The sequence below is a fragment of the Podarcis tiliguerta genome (assembly GCF_965153285.1).
Source record: "Podarcis tiliguerta genome assembly, chromosome: 13".
In the NCBI taxonomy this organism is placed as follows: Eukaryota; Metazoa; Chordata; class Lepidosauria; order Squamata; family Lacertidae; genus Podarcis; species Podarcis tiliguerta.
Window position 1 is genome coordinate 34,667,155 of NC_139546.1, and position 20,388 is coordinate 34,687,542.

Genomic DNA, 20,388 nt, shown 5'->3' on the forward strand with positions numbered 1-20,388 from the left:
TTCGGAATAAGGGAATTTCCCCTTAAAAAAGGGAAACCTTGACAATTATGGATGGGCAAAGCGTTTTCTAAGAGCGGGTCCCCAAATGTGCACGCGCGCCTGTTCAAAAACGCAGGGGCTAGCCAGGTTTTTTTGGGGGGGTTGCCCCCGGGGTTTTCAGTCACGCCCCCAGCTAACTTGGCCTGCCACCGAAAAGGCAACAGTTCTTTGGACATATTAAGTAATGGGAGGATGAGGACCAGTCGTGTGATTTAGAATAATACAGCATCAGCTCAGGAAAGCCATAAGTTTTGAAGGGAGGGGCAGCTGCCCCCCAATCAATAAAGATACATAGCAAACTGAGGTTCTGCCCCCCTAATAAAAGGCCTGCCCCCCCAAAAAAATCCTGAAGTGATTTTGGATCTTCTGGCAACCCCGAGTGGATCTTCTCCAGGGCTTTTTTCCCCTTGCTGGAACTCCGTTCTAGCATCTCTCAGGTGGGCCCCATTTCCATCAGAAGAGAACATGGCAGCCATTTGTGGTGAGTTCCAGCATGGATCTTCTCAATTGTGGATCTCGATTTTGCAGCCCCGTGGCTTACACCCTGTGTGGCAGAACTGCCTGCACCACCCTAAATCTGGTGCTGACTTAAGAGCCCTGCTTGTTCAGGTCAAAGGCCCATTTAGTCCAGCATCCAGTTCTCACAGTTGCCAAGCCCACAAGGGAAACATGCGTGCAAAAGTGTGTTCTCCCTGCTTGTGATTCCCAGCATCTGGGATTTAGAGGCTTACTATCTCTGATAGTAGAGATGGAACGTAGCCAGTCATGGTCAGCAGCCATTAGTAAATTTATCCTCTCTGAATTTGCCTAATCCTTTCAAACCACCCCAAGGCCGCTTACACGCGATACCTTTAAAGCACATTCAAAGCACGTTTCCCCGCCTCAAATAATTCTGGGCACTGTAGTTTTTTTTAAGGGTGGCTGGGAATTGTAAATCTGTGGGCCCAGAGGGGAAAAACCCGGAAGTAAGTGTTCTGGTTTCCAAATGTTTTTCGGAAGCCGAACATCCAATGCGGCTGTTGGCTATTGTTTCCGGGGCACCTGCACCAATCAGAAGCTGCGCCTTGGTTTTCGAACATTTCGGAAGTCAAACGGATTAAGTTTGGTGTTTTTTATTTTGTTATTTCTTCTGCATTTTTGTGACTGTGTGAAACCCAATTCAGCTACTAACTGATTGTGCGACTGAGGAAATGGATGAAAGCTCCTCACCCAAACAATGACTATCATTTAATTTTAATTTTTATCATCTACTGTACAATACAGTGGTACCTCGGTTTACATACGCTTCAGCTTACATACGCTTCAGGTTACAGACTCCGCTAACCCAGAAATAGTGCTTCAGATTAAGAACAGAAACCGTGCTCCGGTGGCGCAGCGGCAGCAGGAGGCCCCATTAGCTAAAGTGGTGCTTCAGGTTAAGAACAGTTTCTGGTTAAGTACGGACCTCCGGAACGAATTAAGTACTTAACCCGAGGTACCACTGTACTGTCTTATTTATTTTATAGTACAGTACATTGATATTGCTTTCATTTTATGCTCTTTTTAGATAGTAAAATTCATGTTAAATTGCTGTTTTAGGGGTTGTTTTTAAAAGTCTGGAACAGATTAATCTGTTTTGCATTACTTTCTATAGGAAAGCGAGCTTTGGTTTTGGAATGCTTTTGTTTTACAACGGACTTCCGGAACGGATTAAGTTTGAGAACCAAGCTACCACTGTAAAGGCAATTCTGCTATGAACTGTACAGAGTTGGCGTCGCTACATCTTGTGGTAGTGAGTTCCATAGTTTTAACTGCATTGTGTGGGAAAGTAGTACTTTACCCTGACTCTTCCAATAGGCCATGTGTATGACTTTGCTTCTTCAAAATACTGTAAGACAGCTTTGCTGTGCTACCCTCCTGCTCATCCCGCCTCAGATGGCACCTCTGATCCTGTAGTAAAGGATGTGGTGTGAATTGCATTCCTTTGGTTTCTCAGGGCAGACATACATTACTCTGTAACAGCAAAGCCTTCTGTAGAAACTAGCTGGGTTTTCAGGTTATTTTACCTGAAACTGAGGGAAGTTACCCATAGCCCACTAAGAACAGAGATACCTTATCCTATCCAACTGAGATCTCCAAACTAAAATTCAGATCTTCATCATCATCTCAATTTCTTAGACATCTTCTAGAAAATAAATAAATCTAGGTGACTTACAAGCAGTAGGGAACATACAGTGGTACCTTGGTTTAAGAACAGTTTTGTATATGAACAACTTGGATTAAGAACGTTGCAAACCCTGAAGTAGGTGTTTTGGTTTGTGAACTTTGCCTTGGAATCAGAACATGTTCTGCTTCCTGTTGAGTGTGTTCCATTTGTAAATTGAGTCCCCCCGCTGCTATGGGAAAGCACGCCTTGGTTTAAGAATACTTTGGTTTAAGAACGGACTTCAGGAACAGATTAAGTTCGTAAACCAAGGTACCACTGTACACAATTTTAAACATAACCATAACAACCAGTGAAGCTTACAGTAGTAAAACCCACACCATGCCATGAAAACCAGAAAGCATTGCAATGGCCATTTAAACCAATCCTGATTCTAAGAAAATGATAATGATATTGTCTGGGAGTAGAATACAGTGGTACCTCTGGTTAAGAACTTAATTCGTTCCGAAGGTCTGTTCTTAACGTGAAACTGTTCTTAACCTGAAGCACCACTTTAGCTAATGGAGCCTCCCGCTGCTGCTGTGCCGCCGGCGTGCGATTTCTGTTCTCATCCTGAGGTAAAGTTCTTAACCCGAGGTACTACATCTGGGTGAGCGGAGTCTGTAACCTGAAGTGTCTGTAACCCGAGGTACCACTGTAAAGTCTTACCTGGAGCTATAAACATAGTAAGATGGGCGCCAGGTGGGCCTCACTGGGGAGAGCATTTTCAAAAATGGAGGGGTCACGTCCCGACCACAAAGGTTCTTCTCGCTACCCTCCAAACCTCTCTTGGAGGAGCATTTGGAAGAGGGCCTCATCCAGAAGCCCAGCATACTGCGGCCTCATTGGGGGCCACATACCCTGTCAGAGCCCACCAGGGCTGATGCCTTGCTTGGGTCCTCACCATCATCCTCAGGCACTACTCAAGACCCTCAGTGGTGTGGATGCTGTTGGTCCTGGCAGTGCGGCAGCCAGTGTTCTCATGGTGAGCTCGCAATGGCGGCCACCGTATTCCATTTTGCACGACGTTGTAGGAAATAAGATTTTGCGGTCACCAGGCCCCAGTCAGAACTAAGCAGGCGTTTAGCTTCCAGTCTACGGTGGCGCTTACTGCCTAGAGAGAGAGTGGGAGAGGTCTTTATGTGCCGCTTGTGGGCTTCTCATAGATCCCACCATGAAGACAGAATTCTGGACTAGACGGGGCCTTGAGACAGATCCAGCAAAGCTCATCTCATGTTCTTAGGGTGACTAGCTGTCCTACTTTTCAGGGTGCAGTTCTGTATTTGAAGGGCAGTCAGCGGGGAGTGCTCTGCTTGAAGGGCCATGCAATCCCAAATCTGGTTTGAAGAGGAAGAAGGATAAGAACAGAGAGGAGCAGCCTTGAAGTTGACCATCACTTCTGAGAAGACTGGAACACAAGACACGGGGTCAGTCTTCCCCATAATGGTGAGTTGTATCTCTATTTAATTGTGTGTGTGTGTGTGTGTATTCTAAATTTGCATCTATGCATATGTCAACATGTACATTTTTTGTACAAATATTTATCCTAGTTGGTCCTTTTCTCTTGGCGAGGATAGATTTCATCCTTCATGTGCATAAAGTGGCCATCTTGTTGCTGCTGCTTCCAGGTAAGCTGTGGAGCTGTTGTAGTGCCATTGCTACAAATGGGGAGGCAGGCATTAGTCAGGGGTAGGGGAATGAGGGATAACCAAAGGCAGCCTGCACAGCGCCCTCCAAAATCTGCAGCTGGGCCTGCCCACCTACCCTGAGAATCTCATGCTTGAATAGTAATATCTATAATTACAATTATTTAGAAAGATATACGAACTGCTTAACCAAGGAGCTTCCTTCCGTATATTTCTTTATTTAACTTTTTTGAAAACACAAATTAATGATAAAACATAACGAAACAGATGCAGAGAGGGTGAGTATTAACATAAGAGGCTTAAGACAGCTCAATAATTATACTTACCGATAATCTTTACACTTCCTTTCTCCTTTAGAATTTCTTCACAGGGCTTTTCTTTGCATGGTTTTGAGATAAAGAGAGAATCAAAGAGCTTTCTAAGAGGTGTGTAATAAAACTGTAGGTGAAACATAAGGAAATCCACAAAATTATTAAAAAATTACCAATATTCATAAATAAAATGATTATCATTAAACCACAGAAAACAAATATCATCATGCCCCCAGCTGTGAAATGGAACCAGTGTTTCCTAAGGTGCTTTCTGACTGCAGGGTTGTGTTAGGTTGACTTGTGGGACCCTGACATAACATGTGGATAGCATAGCTTAGAGGCAGCAGACTTCAAACAGCACACGTGTTGCTGATCTGTGATCATAATGATCTGCATCTGTAATAATCAAGACTGACTGACTGACAACACACAATAGCTGTGCTGGAAGGGAGCTTTTTGTCTGCCTCCCCACCCCTGCCCGCATTCACCAGCAATCGTTGGGCACTGCCCTACTTCTTGGTTCCCAAAATATTCCAAGGACCGGCGGCAACAACAACTCTGTTTTGGAGTTTTGTAGAAAACATGTGTGGGGAATGCCCACGTCTGCACGCAAGGGAGAGGATGGGGTTCCTTCTTCCTACATCGCCCAATAAAAATAAACTGGCCTAGATTTCTGACTTGGATTTAATCAAACAAACTGAACAACTAAGGAAAGAGGCAGAGAGAGAGAGAGAGAGGCAGAGAGCTTGCGCAGGGATTATTTCTGCCTTGCAGACAACTTGAAAGTTCATCATATCTTCTTTCGAAATGTCAGCCGCTGCCTTCCTGTCCTGCTGGCGATATCTTTCCGTCCCTCACCTACTTTTGTTCCTAAGCTTGAAACGGCAGCATTGCAATGGTCAGGTGAGATGCAGAAGTGATGGGAGTGTAGCCCCCCCCCCCGACTTTCCCCTCCATCCCCATCCTCCTTGCACTCATTTTTGCCCTGCCTCTTGGTCTGGAGACTTTCAGGGTGACTCCTGTTATGGGCAATAAAAAGAAAACAAAGGAGGCAGAATATCCCATTAAAAGAAATAACACTGCAAACTGGATCACAGCACAACAGCAGCAGCAACAACAACAAGGGAACGAAAGTGTCAGTGGCGCAGAAATACAAAGTCAAGGTTGCAGGCCACCCCAGTCTCTGAGCACTGCGAGATTCCAGGGGTTCCAGGCATTTACCCAAGGTCTGTGTTTCCTTTTGGAAATGAGGCACAGCAGACTGTGGTGTCTTCATGATTCATGGTTTATTTACACATATATACAACCTGAGCCTGCGATGGAGGGGTTCACAGCATTTAGCACCCCGAGACAGTCTTGCTTCTCCCATAGCCACTGCCTTGGATTCTAGCAGAAATCAGGCATGGATCCCTCTCTCTCTGTCTTTCCAGCTAGCAGCTTTTTCCTCTAGGTCACATCACAGTAAACTCTGCCCTAAAACTTCAGATTTGTCCCTCTAACTATTGTAAGAGCTGCAGGAGGGGCCACATCCACTTGTCATCTGGCACAGAGCCCCTTTCCTTTGTTCTCTTAATGGCCCAGTCAGTTATCTCATCAGGAAGCTAGCCTGGCTTGATTAGCTTTTAACACTTGCTAGAATTATATGTGTCTGACACCCACAAACGCATAACATCAGTTTATGCCTACCGAAAAAGCATAAATCATTTCTCCCCCTTTTGTTTCCTCCCTCCCACACCTTTATTTAAATGGGACTTTTGAGGGTCTTTATTTTGCTCTTTACCCGGATGCTGCTTTAAATTGCTATTTGGTGCTACATGTTTTAGTGCAATCCTATGCACATTTACTTGGGAGTAAGACTCAGTAAAATATGCACAGGATACCCATGTTATTTGGTGATGGGTTTTTTTAAGATGGTGTCCCCGCCCCCACCATACCATATATTGCTTTGTATCATTCTGTTTTAATGTACCACTGTGTACTTTTTTATTCAAAAATGCAGTAGAACAAAAGTCACTCACAGCGATTTACAGTAATAAATAAATAGCATACATTTAAACCAGCATATCTAAATCTAAAACTCATTCATATTTTTAAAGGGCAAGACTAAAACACCCCACCCACTGAAGGAGGGCACAGTTAATTAAAACCCAAAGGCTCGGTAGAAAAGAAATATTTTTCCTGGTGCTTAACGATGTATATAAAGTAATTCTAAATCATCAGTTCTCCAAAGGTAGATCCTGATGAAACCAAAATGGCAGCATCCCCACACGGGACCAGCGGGTCTGGAGAAACCCCAAGGTCTGCAGAAGTCCAAGATGGATCAGTGACCTGATTTGTAAGTGTCCCGTGTTCCTACATTCACTCCTCCCTGTGTCTGCTTGTAATTAAATGCACGCAGGTATGGTTTATCAGGATTCCTTGAGGGTCACTTCCAGTCTGACCCTTAACCAAATGCATATTCTTGCCCTGTTTATCCTCATCTCCTTCTCTGCCGTGCCAAACTGTTGATTGTAAGCTCCTCAAGGCAGAGACCTGTGACCCAGAGCCAGCGGAATAAATGTTGCTTCTTGGCGGGGGGGGGGCAGCAATTACTTCTCTGCTGCCCCATCCCCTGCAAGTCAAGAGATGCATCTTATATGAGGCTGGCCAAGTTAATTTTGGCCCCACCCAAGTGACAATACAATAAATTTAATGACTAACTATTTGCAGCCTTTTTGCGACATCTAAAATTAGCTGCTGGAGGAAGCTTGCCTCAGTCTCCCTAGTAGGGACAGCCACCCACCTATTGTCTTGCTTCTTGAACGCTGATAATGCCTCTTGCATGATTGGACACAGAGAAAGAGAGGATTGTGTGTAGAAACTAGCTTACTGCACAAAGGAAAAATTCACATCCATTGCCCTGCCAGCTTTTGCCCCTAGCCCCACCCACCACTGCCATGTGGCCCCTGGAAACTGGCCAAGAAGGGAATGTGGCCCTCAGAGGAAGGCACACTTGGCAAATCCACACCGTGGTCAACTCCTGCCCGGAAACCAATGTCCCCACTGTGGAAAGACGTGTGGATCCAGAATTGGCCTCCACAGTCATTTACGGACTCATTGTTAAAACCGTGTTTAAGGTAGACAGTCTTACTCGGCTACAAGTGATCGCCAAAGATGCTGTGCACTGTTCACTCCGAAGTAAGGTTTTCAGTGGAGCTTACTCTTGTGTAATGATGTGTAGGATCACAGCCTTATTCTATTCTTTGAAGACTTTATTGAATCTACTCTCTGCATCCATTTCTTCCATACTCTCTGCAAGCATTTCTTCCATAGGAGAGCAAGAAGAGATCCTTTGATGTGTGTAAAGATCTGTGGATGGAGGTGCTAATCCAGCCCAGTCATTTGAAAGAGGGACAAAACAAGACATCTGAAACTTCACTTAAAACCTATTGCAGGCAGATTTGGATCAAGACAGTAGCTCTGCTCAGAACTGGGTTTATGTTATTTTAAACTTTTATTTATATATATATATACACACACACACACCCCCCCCACCTTTTTTCTCTAAAGAACTTGAGGTGGCATACATGATTCTCCTCTCCCCATTTTATCCTCACAGCAACCCTGTGAGGTAGGATAGGCTGAGACACAGTGACTGGGACTCAATAGCTGAATGGGTCTCAAACCCTTGTTTCCCAGGTCCTAGTCCAACGCCCCAATCATTACACCATATTAGCTCACCGATGGCAAAGTTTAGAGTGAGGCAGTCACCGCTTCAGATTCCATGAGGGGGTGTCCTCTTTTAGAGACTATTTGAGCCACCTATGGCTACATAGCTGCCATGCATTTAAAGCATATGACTTCCCCTAAAGGATCCTCGGAATTGTCACGGACCTACAATTCCCAGCACCCTTAGCAAACTACAGTTCCCAGTATTCTTTGTGGGGAGCCATGTGCCTTCAACGTATGCTGTGCACGCGACCTGTGTCTTTGCCATGAAAGGGAGGAAAGTTCCACCTCCTGTCTCGAGAGCTTTTCCGTCTCAGGAACAATGAGCCCTCCCGTTAGGTGTTTTGCTACAGTATTGTTTGTTTGTTTGTTTGTTTGTGTGTGCTCCATCATATTAAAGCTGCTGGACTCTCTAGACACAAACCTGGAGACATTACCAACAAGCATGTCTCAGCAGAGGCCTACCACCTGAGATTGCATGGCCTGTTTGTACAGGTATAGACAGATGCCCATCCAGAGAAATGGGGCTACAAAGCACAATTATTATTTTTTTGGTAAAACTAAGGTTCTGTGTCCTGCACGCTTAGAACTACACCACTCTCTCACAAGAGCAGAGTTACAGGTATGCATTTTCAGGCTGTCAGAGCTCATACTCATTGTTTGGAGGTAGGAAGAGAAAGGAGGGAAATCTATCTCCCTCTCTCCTATGTGGCCACACCTGATCCCTTTTTAATACAGTGCAAGCCTCTTGGCTCATGCACACACACACACACACGCATTTACACACCTTCCTCCCAAAATCACATAATCTCTCAATCGCATACATCTCTCTCCTGCAAAACCGCAGTTGCATCCTCTTCCCGCACACACACACCGTGTAAAAACCTTGCACAGATAATATATCCCCACCACAGCCACACACCATCAGCAAATGAAAAACTACCTCCTCTAAACCTCGCAGATAAATGACACAATTTCCCTCTTGCCACAGAGGTCCTATCCCCAGTTAACCCCTCCCACCCAGCTGCTGCACCCCTCCCCGCTGACCCCTTCTCCCCCCACCGCACCCCGCCCCCAAATCCCCACCCCTTTCTCCTGCCTGGGGAGGAGGCGCTGCCTTTGTTCCGCCAAGGGTTAACCCGGATTGTGTCTGTCACCCAGTTGCCCGGATGCTGATGTAAGGGGAGAGCTCGAGAGATCCCTTCAGATTGCAGTGAGAGGAGGCGAAGGACCAGAGCAGAAGAGGCTCTCCACCAGCATCTTTCATCCACGGCAACAGCAGCACCAACAGCAGCATCCTTGGCTGGACCAGCTGGATGATGCTGGTACCCGGACTGTAGCATCCTTCATCCTTCTCTCGCCTCCCTTTCCCTCCCTGATGCCGAGAGCATCCCCCTCCCCCTAAATCCTTCAGGATGCCGGCCCCGGTATTGTCCCTATAGGGGGATATCAGGGGGGCCTTGCCTTGCCGTGCCTCTCCCCTCCCCTCCCCACCCCACCCCAAATCCCCCGTCTCTTATTGTTGCTCAGAAGGGTGACAGACAAAAGCCATGTCCGGTGGCAAAGAGGCAGGTGGGGTCCACCCCTACCAGCCACAACAGAGCCAGCAGCATGCTCAGTATGTGGGGCCCTACCGGCTGGAGAAGACACTGGGGAAAGGGCAGACTGGTGAGTACTTGGCACCCTGCTGCTCCTGGAGGTGGGGTGGGGTAGGAGGGGCAACCCCAATGCCACAGAAATGGGCGCGATGGGAGAGCCCAGAGCTTCGCGTGTGGACCAGAAGTGTTTGTCCCATTGCAGGATGAGGGTGGGGAAAGAGATCCGAAAAAGGGAAGGCAGATGCATTTCCTGTTGGGGAAAATAAATTGGCCGCAGTGGTGGTGGTGGTTGGCGAAAGCTGAATTCTTTCCTGTCCTGGAGTTTATTTGAGGAGAGCAAATGGGGAGTCTTGTTTGGGGCCAATGGCATCTAGGTTTAGTAGGTTGTCAGGAGAAGGGGGCAGCACTTTGGGTGTTGGGGCACCTCTCTCTCTCTCTCTCTCTTACACACTGTTTTATTTGGGAGTGGAGAGTAAATGTTGGAGACAACCAGAAGGGAAAAGGTGTCTTTTAAGAGTTCAAAGGAGTGCATTAATGTTTACCCTGCTGGACTTTATTTGGGGTCCCTGCGCATGGCAGGGAAATAGTTTGCTTTACAGAGGTAGCAGATAGAAGAAGGGAGAAGAGGAAGTGAACATTTAAAAAACAACAACAAATAGGGGCAGGTTTTGAAAGGGGTTGTGACCATCCCTGTACTTAGCAGCAAGTGCTGTTTGGGGATAGTTGGGTTCTTAGGATCACAGTGCTTTTGTGGTAGTTGATAGGTAGGTGTGTTTGTGTGTTTTAACGCACATTAAATGCCCAGATGGAGCTCGGAAAGGGGATCGCAGCGAGGGCAGCGATGGATCGACCATATTTTCTGGATGGGTTAGTTTCAGTACCTCTGCCCAGGTGCCTGTGCCCTGGTGGTTGGGGCCTGAAGCAGTTCTGTTTGGGATGAAGCAGTAGCTTAAAAATAATAATGCTGCAATGGCCAGGGTTGGTTGGGGAGGGAGGAAAGCAAGAAGAACGAACTGCTCCAGATTTATTCCATACAGATTCCCTACCTCCAACTCCCCCCCCCCCAAAAAAAAACCCCTGTCTGGTCGGTGGAGAGATGGGACATACACCCATCTCTGCCTCCCCCCCCCCCATCTCTATTTTGCCAAGGCTCTGTATTTAAGAAGGGGCAATCTATAGGAGAGGCCTATAGATTTCTCTCCCCCCCCCCCCCATACACCAATCTTCTCCTGCTGCAGCACTCTGGATGAATGGAAGAGTGGTGGTTGTTTTTTTTTTTACTCTCTGCAGGGATGCCGATTCGATTGTGCGGTTTAGATTATGGGGCTTGGTTATGAGAGAGATTGCTTGAATAAATGCCTAAAGGCTGGGTAATATGAAAAACCGTCTCCTTCGGCTTCCTTCTCCTCTTTTTCGGCGGCAGTCAGTTGTTGGATGGAAGGCTGAGGATGGGAAGCGGGGAGTGCGGGGGGGGGGGGTTTGAAACCATCCATCTCTCTGCAATGATGCAGGAAAACCCAAACCACAAGGCCTCTCTCTTCTCTCTTCTCTCTCTCTCTCAATTTGTGTGTGTCTGTGTGTAGAATGAGTATTGTGGCTTGGAAAGGGGGAAGATTACTGCAGTGGCAGAAAAAGACACAGTGACAGGGGGGAGAAGGAGCCGGGCTATGCTTGTGTGTGTGTGTGTGCGTGCATGTTTGGGAGGTGGGGTTTTTTTGGGGGGGGGTTGTTTTAAGGAATCATAACAATAATAAATATCTGGAGCAGGTGGGTGAAAGAGACAGAAGAGGCAGCAGGGGAGAAGGGAGGGCGGGATTTTGCTGAATAATCATTTCTGCACCGTGGCGGCAGGCAGTTCACGCAAAGACATTTCAGGAATCGCAGACTGAATGGGTAGGTGGATGGAGTCTTGCTGGGGGTGGATGGGATGAGGCCTGGCTGCATCCCATACCCCAGAAGGAGGGAAGACCAGGAGCAATAGGACAAATGGACGCCTCCTACGGCGGACGAGAGTTTTCTTGCTCTTCTAATTTTGCTTGCCGCCGTATTTCTAGCAATCTCGTTTCCTCCTTCTCTGAAGGAGTGTTATTATGGTTATGTGAATCCTCAGTTGGCAGGAGACAGCGGAAGTCCATGCACCAGCAGTGACATGCCCAAGGTCATCTAAGGGATGTTGGTGGCAGAGATAGAAATCAAAAACTGGGCATATCCCTCTTCCTCCTTGGCTATCCTGTTCAGTTTTGGTTTCCCAGACCTGAAGATGCTGAGTAGCGAAATGATAATAACCATGGCCAACTTAATGGTGTTCTCCCACAGGACAGGTCGTGCAAGAATTCTGCACTAGCAGTGATCAGAGACCTTAAATTCTGCAACTGGAATAATTAGAGTAGGCTTGTCTCCCCGCGGGTCAGTCCATAGTCTCGACAATTTGAGATGCCTGTGGGTTGGATCCAGGTTGTTAAACTTTAGTCTCATTGACTAAATGAATGGGACTTAAGTTAGCCAAGATTAACTTGTCCTATTGATTTCAGTGGGGCTGAAGCTGCCTAGATCCATTGCCCTGGAGTGCCTTGGGCAAGTGTGTCAATCTTGGCTTATTACTATTCTTAAGGAGTAGAACTGAGCGTTGAAAAATATATAAAAACATATACATATCAACAGATATGGGTGGAGGGAAACCTCATCACTTTACCCACTCTTTTGCTTTCCTTATGCTTCCCACCTTTTAAAAGGCTGTGGGTCTCACCTCCCATGTATGTTGTCAGGTCTAGGTACACTTACAGTACTACAGAAGAGGTTAAGGATGCTATTTATATATCTTTTCATTCTCAGAATTGGAGTTTATAGATACGAAACCAAACCCAAAGAGAGATATAAACTCTTAACGTGTGGAATATCCATAATTTAGGATTGAAACATGGGGAATCCCCACCCCAAGCTCTGATTCAATTTAACAGGGTCACCGGAGGTCAGATAAAATTGCCGGAACCAGCCTATGGATTCCCAGTTGACCAGTCTACTGTTCTGTCCTAAACCATGACGCTCTGTGCCAGATTGGCAAATGCTCTCGCCAGTGTTGCTAAGCTCACAAAACATTGTACTAACCCATACAATCAAACTCTCTCTATTTACTAGAACCAACACATATATTCTGGTATGGGCCCTTGGTCAATTCCTTGCTTTTTCGGAGGCAGTGTGTTAGTGCATGTTGCTTGAGTTAATTGTTCATTTTTCAGATTTGAGCTGCCGAGTTAGATCTAGAAGTTAAGGTGAATGGGTGGATTTCTTCCTTATGGTGGAAGACAAGGCTATCAGTGGTCACCAGTGATGATGGCTACACTTTGTCCCATGGTTTGGAGGCAGTAAGGCTTTTGGGTACCAGTTGCTGGAAACCACAGGAGGGAAGAGTGGTCTTTGTGCTCAGGTCCCGCTTTCCCACTTTGGCATCTGGTTGGACACTGTCAGAACAGGATGCTGGACTTGATGGGCCATTGGCCTGATCCAACAGCCTCTTCTTGTGTTCTTAGTATGGATGCATCTTGTCTCTAGTGCACAGGTGTGTGTATATGCATGCACACGAACACAGTGGCACTATCCAGTGACATTTCACTGCCTCCGAAGTATGTTTGGAACTGTTATGACATATTGCAGGCGATCATGCTTGTCAAATATACTTCCAGCCAAAAGAACAACACCTTTTTTGGCTTTTAAAGAAGTGCCTACCGCAAAATACACAGACACAGCATGTAGCAGGGTGAGTGGAGCCTTCAGCAATGTGTCATAGCATGCGTGTGTTGGGGCGGCCGGAACAGGATTAGCTTTGAAGTGTCCCTGTTTGTATCTGGGAAATGTTGGCGGGTATGCTAAAAGTCCCTTCCTCCCAGATAAAGAACCAACGGGGGCAGCGGGGGGGGGGGAGCAGGCCGTCCTTACAAAGAGAGAAGACCTCCAACCAAAGAAAAACTCCGTCCCATCACCCAACAATTTTCAAAATAAAAATTGTGAGGGTCAGGAGGCCACAGTGGGTGCCGAGAGGAGTTGTCTATGGGTGCTATGGTGCCCACGGGCACCACATTGGGGACCTTGGTTGTATCATGTGAACATGGCAGTTGTTTCCACCTCCTGCTCCTATTTACTTCCTTAGATATTTGGGAACGGTCTGCATATCCACACCTGTTCCTGCCCAGTTTGCCTTTTCTCAGCTTGTCCAACTTGTGATCCAGTAAAATAAACAAGCCCATCATTTGGGGGAAGTGAGGTGGGACTTGATCTATCTTCTGTCTTTTCTGCAAGGCATGGCCAGGGTGTGTATGGGGGAGAATCAGAGAATATAGGGACAGGTTAGCTTGCGGCATATATTCCTGTTCACAAGGATCTGTCCTTATTGTTGTGTATCCCCGCCCCCCAGTAAATTAATGTCCACATTTTCCCCTTTTTGTGAGTGCTTTTTTCAAATTTTGTTAGCATATTTCAGGAATTGTCACGATTGAGTCCCTAGACATGAAATCTCTGGAGTGGGTGATTCTAGTGTGCATGCATAAAAATGCAGGCGCATGCACACTAAAGGCTCACGCAGAGAGCACACGTAATGCCATTTCTCACACTGCAGTTCTAAGGTATTTCAAAGTTTTGATTGCATAGTGAAGTAGGTTTTTTCCCCTAGTGTGTCAAGTTTAAACCAAAAGAACCGCCATCCTCCTTGTCTTTGAAATCAGTGAGGGACGGGCTATTGCAGAATAAATAGGCACATCATACCACTGGCGATGAAAAGAGCTCAGGACTATGTAATAGTGGACGGACTGGGGCTTCCAAAGTGAGCTTTGGTAGGATCCTAGAGCCAGGAGGTATCCTAAAGGCCATCTAGTCCAACCCCTAACAATGTAAGAAACCTGCTGCTTCAGCATCTCTGTAAGGTGACCACCCAGTCTCTGCCTAAAAACCATTCTTAGAAAGGTATCTACTGTCCAACAGTCAACAGCATTAATGTGCATACTTTCATCTTCAATGTATAGATTAAACCTCCCCTCCTTGTGATTTGAATCTGGGTCCTGCCCTGTGTTCTATTGCCACGTTTTTAAAATTATTACATTCATATTCTGCCTTTTCTCCACCCCATTTTATTTTCACAACAACCCTGTGAGGTAGGTTAGGCTGAGAGGGAGTAGCTGATCCGAGGTCACCCAGTTAGCTTCATGACTGAGTCTCCCTGGTCTCCCTGGTCTTAGTTCGACACTCTAACCACTACACCACACTGCCTCTGTGTGATAATCCTTCACATCTTGAAGGCGGCTGTCCTGCCTGCTCTGTGTTGTCCCTTCTCCAGGCTAAACAGACCCGGCTACATTGCCTGTTCCTTATAGGACTTGATCTCCAGGCCTCTGTCTGGACACACTCCCAATTTGTTCATATCTTCCTTAGTCTGTGGTACCCAGAAATGTACACCACGCAGTGGTGAGGTCTGACCAAAGTGTGGGGTGGCCGTGTGTCCTGCGTTACAGAAGGCCATCCTTTGTTTGAAGAACTGTCAGAGGACAGGCCTCTATTTGAAGGCCTGACTGGTCCAAGGCTGGTTTAAAGAGAAAGAATCATAAGAATCATGAGAGCAGGGCAGGCCACCAGGTTTCTCCAGCAACCGTTGCTACCTGTTCAGCCGGCTAGACAGGCACACAGTATTGCAGGAATCCTGGAAACTGTAGTTTCCCCCCTTCCAGAACTGCAATTCCCAGCACCCTACAATTCCCGGGATTCTTTGGAGGAGGTTACATATGGTGTGCATGTAACCCACAACTCTTCACAGAGACAAGTAGGTTTTTCTCTCTTCCCGCTAATCCGTCTCTTCCATCCCTGCCCATTTTTTTAATGTTATGTTATTGAGGTATTGTTTTTCTATTTAAGTTATCATTTCTACATTTGCATCTTTGATATGCAAATTGGTGTCCTCTTGTGACCTATTTTCCCCAGAGGATGCTTTTCCTTTCCTTTCCTTTTTAAAAAAACATTTTTATTTTTGCATTTTCTGTTTTACATATACAAGTGAAATAAAAACATAAACATATAATCCCCTTTGACTTCCCTCCCCCCCCCCCCGCCATTGTGGATCATAATATAACAAGCTTTTCCACCTTTTGGGGGGCAATGCTTAAATGCCAACCTTACCGGAAGAGAACAGAGTAGTACCACCACACCAACTGAAAACAGGAGCGTTGCAAGGATGCCCTTGTTTTTGTCTCTCAGAATTTTATTTATTTATTATGTACTTATTGCATTTAAATCACACCTTTCTTCTCCAAAGAGCTCCAGATTGTATGGTTCTCCCTCTCCTGATCCTCACAACAACCCTGTGAGGTAGGCTAGGCTGAGAGGCAGTGACCGGTCCAAGTTCACCCAGTGAACTTCATAGCTGACTAAGGAGTTGAACCCTGGTCTCCCAAGTCCGAGTCAAACACTCTGGCCGCTGTGCTGTGAAAACCTGGTTGCCTGACCCCAATGGGATATTCCAGGCTCCCTCCCTGAATTTTCATGTTTCTTTTCTTTTTTCAAGTTAGACCTTTTACTTACGAAGGTGTAAGGAAAAGCAGGCAGGCAGAATTCTACCCAGTTTTACCCAGAAAGAAGTAAACTTGATCCTGCCTTCCAGTGTCAGGGCCAAAGAGCGCAAAGGCAAGCAGGGTAAAAAGGACAAGCCCGTGGCACTTGTTGTTTTTTAATTAAATGTAAATAATGTTCGATATAATGAAATAACTTAGAGCCTATCAGACGACCCATATCTGTACTCTGGATGATCTGCAAGGATTCTTCTGGCTTCTGTCTATGGGTTTTTTGGGGGGGAGGGAGGGCGTGCAGACATCAAGGTCCTAGAAGGCCACCATCAGTGGCTGGTGGGCTGCGTTTTGCTTGGTGGGCTGCAAATTACGCAGCCCTGCTCTAGGCTAAAGACAATCTCTTCCTTCAGCCTTCTTGCATGTGATTTGTCTGGTCTGCTTATTTTGACAGCCGCACCACACCACTATGACACCAGATCTAGCGACTTAGATAGAGTGCGTGTCTTTTTAATTTTTTTTATTTTCTGACAGGCTGAAAAGATGTATTTGGGTGTGAGAGGGTTTAACTTTCTTTTTTTCCATGACTCAGTTTGTATTCTCACAATGTGAAGCTGAGTTTCAAGGTCAGAGAGAGAGAGAGAGAGAGAGCACCTTTTGGAAGTTTGTATTTTAAACACACAGCCCCTGCCATTGTTGTGAGGCTTCCATAGCTTATTTACCAAAAATAGTGTGTATTTTCTGACATTTGCTCCTGGTAAACCACTGTCCCTATTTTGCCTTTGGAGGGGGTACAGTGGTGGTGATGATGATGGTTTATTTTAGGATGCCTTTGCTTTCTTTCAACCTTGTTAGTAAGTGGGACTTAAAAAACAGGAAGCAGTTATGTCCCTGTTGCTAATACACTCAAAGAACCAATGGATGGCAAGCTGTTGTAGAGTCAACGAGTGGCGTTCAGCTCAGGTTGCCAACTTTTCCAGCTGGCTCTGCAGCTGTGGGTTTGGCAGGGTATTGTATTTATCATATTTTCATCCCGCCCTACTTCAAAGGATCTCAGGGTGGTCTACTGAGTTCTACCTCACTCACACACCTATCTTATCCCCACAACCGCCCTGCGAGGTAGGTTGGGGGGAGGGGGAGAGATTGAGAGAGAGACCTAGGATCACCCGGGGAATTTCATCATGGCTGAACTTGGAACATGGGATTTCTGAGTTCTGAATCCAGCACACTGTCTATTGCACCACACTGGCTCTCATGCTGACCCCATGCTGTTGCTTTAAGTAGGATAGGTAAAGGGACCCCTGACCATTAGGTTCAGTCGTGGCCGACTCTGGGGTTGCGGTGCTCATCTCGCTTTATTGGCCGAGATGGTACAGCTTCTGGGTCAAGTGGCCAGCATGACTAAGCCGCTTCTGGTGAACCAGAGCAGCGCACAGAAACACTGTTCACCGGTACCTATTTATCTACTTGCACTTTGACGTGCTTTCGAACTGCTAGGTGGGCAGGAGCAGGGACCGGGCAATGGGAGCTCAGCCCGTCGCAGGGATTCGAACTGCTGACCTTCTGAGTCCTAAGCTCTGTGGTTTAACCCACAGCGCTACCCGTGTCCCTTTTAAGTGGCATAATCCACAGCAATTAGCAGGGGATGATACTTTACTTCTGTGATGGCTCCTCAGGCAGTAGAGCATGAGACTCTGAATCTTGGGGTTGTGGGTTTGAGTCCCACGTTGGGCAAAAAGATTCCTGCATTGCAGGGAGATGGCCCTCGTGGTCGCTTCCAACTCTATGATTCTACCTCTGCAGGGCCAGCCCCACCCATGAGGCTGACTGAAGCAGAGGAACCCTACAGGGCGTCCTCCTGGGGGGTGCCCTGCCGGCCACCAGTTGCGCAGTGGCGGCTTCTGGCAAGATCTCTCAGAACTCGCGAGAGCTCTGCAAGATCTCACGAGATCTTGCCGGAAGCTGCCACAGACATGCAACCCTGGTGGTGGTGGTAATAATAATAATAATAATAATAATAATAATAATAATAATAATAATCTATTACTTATACCCCGCCCATCTGGCCGGGCCTCCCCAGCCACTCTGGGCAACTTCCAAAAGAATACAAGGGGGAAACAGAGGGAAGACAGAGACAGAGCAACCAGGTGACACGTTATCACTGGAGAGCATTTTGGACCCCCCCCCCCTTCATCCAGAACTCAGCCTATGTTGAAAGTTGAAGAGTGAAGGACTTTAAGACAATTAGCCCCTGTCAACCACCATAAGGGGAAGTACTGTTGCTAGGAAGGGAGGCGGGAAAAGCTCAGTTGGAGCAACATCATTTTTTGGAAGGTTGCATTCCTTCGTCGTTCTCTGTGAATTATTGAATAAATAGCTTGGTAAGGGGGGGGGGGGGACACACAATAAAAAATCAAACATTAACAACTTCCCTAAACAGGGGTGCCTTCAGATGTCTTCTAAAAGTCAGATAGTTGTTTATTTCCTTGACATCTGATGGGAGGGGGCTCCACAGGGTGGGTTCCACTACCGAGAAGGCCCTCTGCCTGGTTCCCTGTAACTTCACTTCTCGCAGGGAGGGAACCGCTAGAAGGCCCTTGGAGCTGGAACTCAGTGTCTGGGCAGAACGATGGGGGTGGAGATGCTCCTTCAGGTATACTGGGCCGAGGCCGTTTAGGGCTTTAAAGGTCAGCACCAACACTTTGAGGTAGTTGAGGCCATGGTGGCCTGCCAAATGGAGGCTATTATTTGTATGCCTTTTTTGCTGGTCAGGCCTGAAGAGGGCACTGAAGCCTAAACCACACATTCCTGGGCTGCTTATCATGCTGTTCTGCTCTCTGGCCCCTGAGGTGCCTGACCCGTATATTCCCTGATATGCACACACACTGCCCCATGGCAGGGCGGCACCTAGGGAAAGCCCTTATGGCAGAGGAGGGGAACCTCTCCTAGCCCAAGGGCTGCATTCTGTTCAGGGCCGTCATGAGAGAGCTGAGGGCCAGTGATGGGCGGGGCCAAAGGCAAAAGTGGGTGGAGCAATCGATGCTGACACACACGGACACACCTGACCCCATCACCTCCATCCAGGAAAGCAGGAGGCATTGTCAGAGTCCACAGACGCATTCCAGCCAGGCAAAAACACTGAAGAAGGAGGCAAAGTAGAATTGGGGGTGTGTGACCTGGGCAGGCCTGCAGAGCTGCATTTGGCACCTGGGCCTGAGGGTCCTCATTCTTGCCATAGGGGCCCACAATCACTGGATTCTAGAGGTGTTAACATAGGAGCATATACCAAGTCTACACTGACTGGCAGCACCTCTCGAAGGTTTCAGGCAGGGGACATTAGCAGCCCTAGCTGGAGATGCCAGGGATTCCACACATTATGCACGTGAAGCAGATTCTCTGCCGCTGAGCTTAGCCTGCTACATATATTCAGCATTCATAGAGGATTCTGCCCAGGCCTCTGAACTTCTTGATACCAGAGAGCAAATGTATGGCCTCAGGTTTTGGCACGAATAAAGAAAGAACTCAAGGTGATGCGGTATGGGCCTAACAACGGGTACCATTGGCTCCCAGAGCCCAGTTAGATTTGCTGGGCAATCGTGTATGTCAATTGCATTTTGAATTGTTCGCATACAGTGGTACCTCGGGTTACATACGCTTCAGGTTACATACGCTTCAGGTTACAGACTCCGCTAACCCAGAAATAGTGCTTCAGGTTAAGAACTTTGCTTCAGGATAAGAACAGAAATTGGGCTCCGGCGGTGCGGCAGCAGCAGGAGGCCCCATTAGCTAAAGTGGTGCTTCAGGTTAAGAACAGTTTCAGGTTAAGTACAGACCTCCAGAACGAATTAAGTACTTAACCTGAGGTACCACTGTATAAGGTGGGAGTGAGATCTATGTTTTATGCCATAAAGGAGCATCTGAGGGAGCAGAGAAACCCGTTTCCTCTCCAGCCTTACCTCTCTTGCTTGGCTCACTTCTGGTACTGGGCTGGCGGGGGGGACGGGGACAACTGCTGTTCAGGGAACAGCTGAAACTCGGTGTTAGACCATCCACTTTGTGTGCAGAAGGGCCCCAAAATATTTAGGAATATGGAATTCATGCCAGCAGCATCTCCAGGAAGCGCTAGGAATGTCCCCTGCTTCAAACTCTGGAGAGCCTTTGCTAGTGAACATAGACAGTGCTGAGCTACAGGAGGTGGACCAAGCGTCCGACTCAAATCCTTTCACTCAGCCTGATGTGTTTGCAGGGAGATCAGACGTTGCTGACAATCTGATGGGCATTTTTATTTGTTTGCAGAGTGGTTAGATGACGCCCCACGCTTTCCAGTCACTCTCCTTATGGCAGAAAGTCTGGTCCTTTTGTGGG

At 47.1% G+C, this 20,388-nt stretch overlaps 1 protein-coding gene across 3 annotated transcripts in view; it reads left to right on the forward strand.

The window, feature by feature from the left end:
- BRSK1 (BR serine/threonine kinase 1) overlaps positions 1-20,388 on the forward strand; it is a 56,654-nt gene that overhangs the window by 210 nt on the left and 36,056 nt on the right. Inside the window, exons 2-4 of one of the 3 annotated variants that reach the window (XM_083411585.1) lie at positions 73-520; positions 3,490-3,667; positions 9,048-9,554. In XM_083411585.1, the coding sequence (XP_083267711.1) occupies positions 9,437-9,554 (118 nt within the window). In that variant the 5' untranslated portion in view covers positions 73-520; positions 3,490-3,667; positions 9,048-9,436. Of the gene's footprint in view, positions 1-72; positions 521-3,489; positions 3,668-4,616; positions 6,514-9,047; positions 9,555-20,388 lie in introns of those variants that run through there. The other 2 variants (XM_083411583.1, XM_083411586.1) reach the window with 2 other exon arrangements.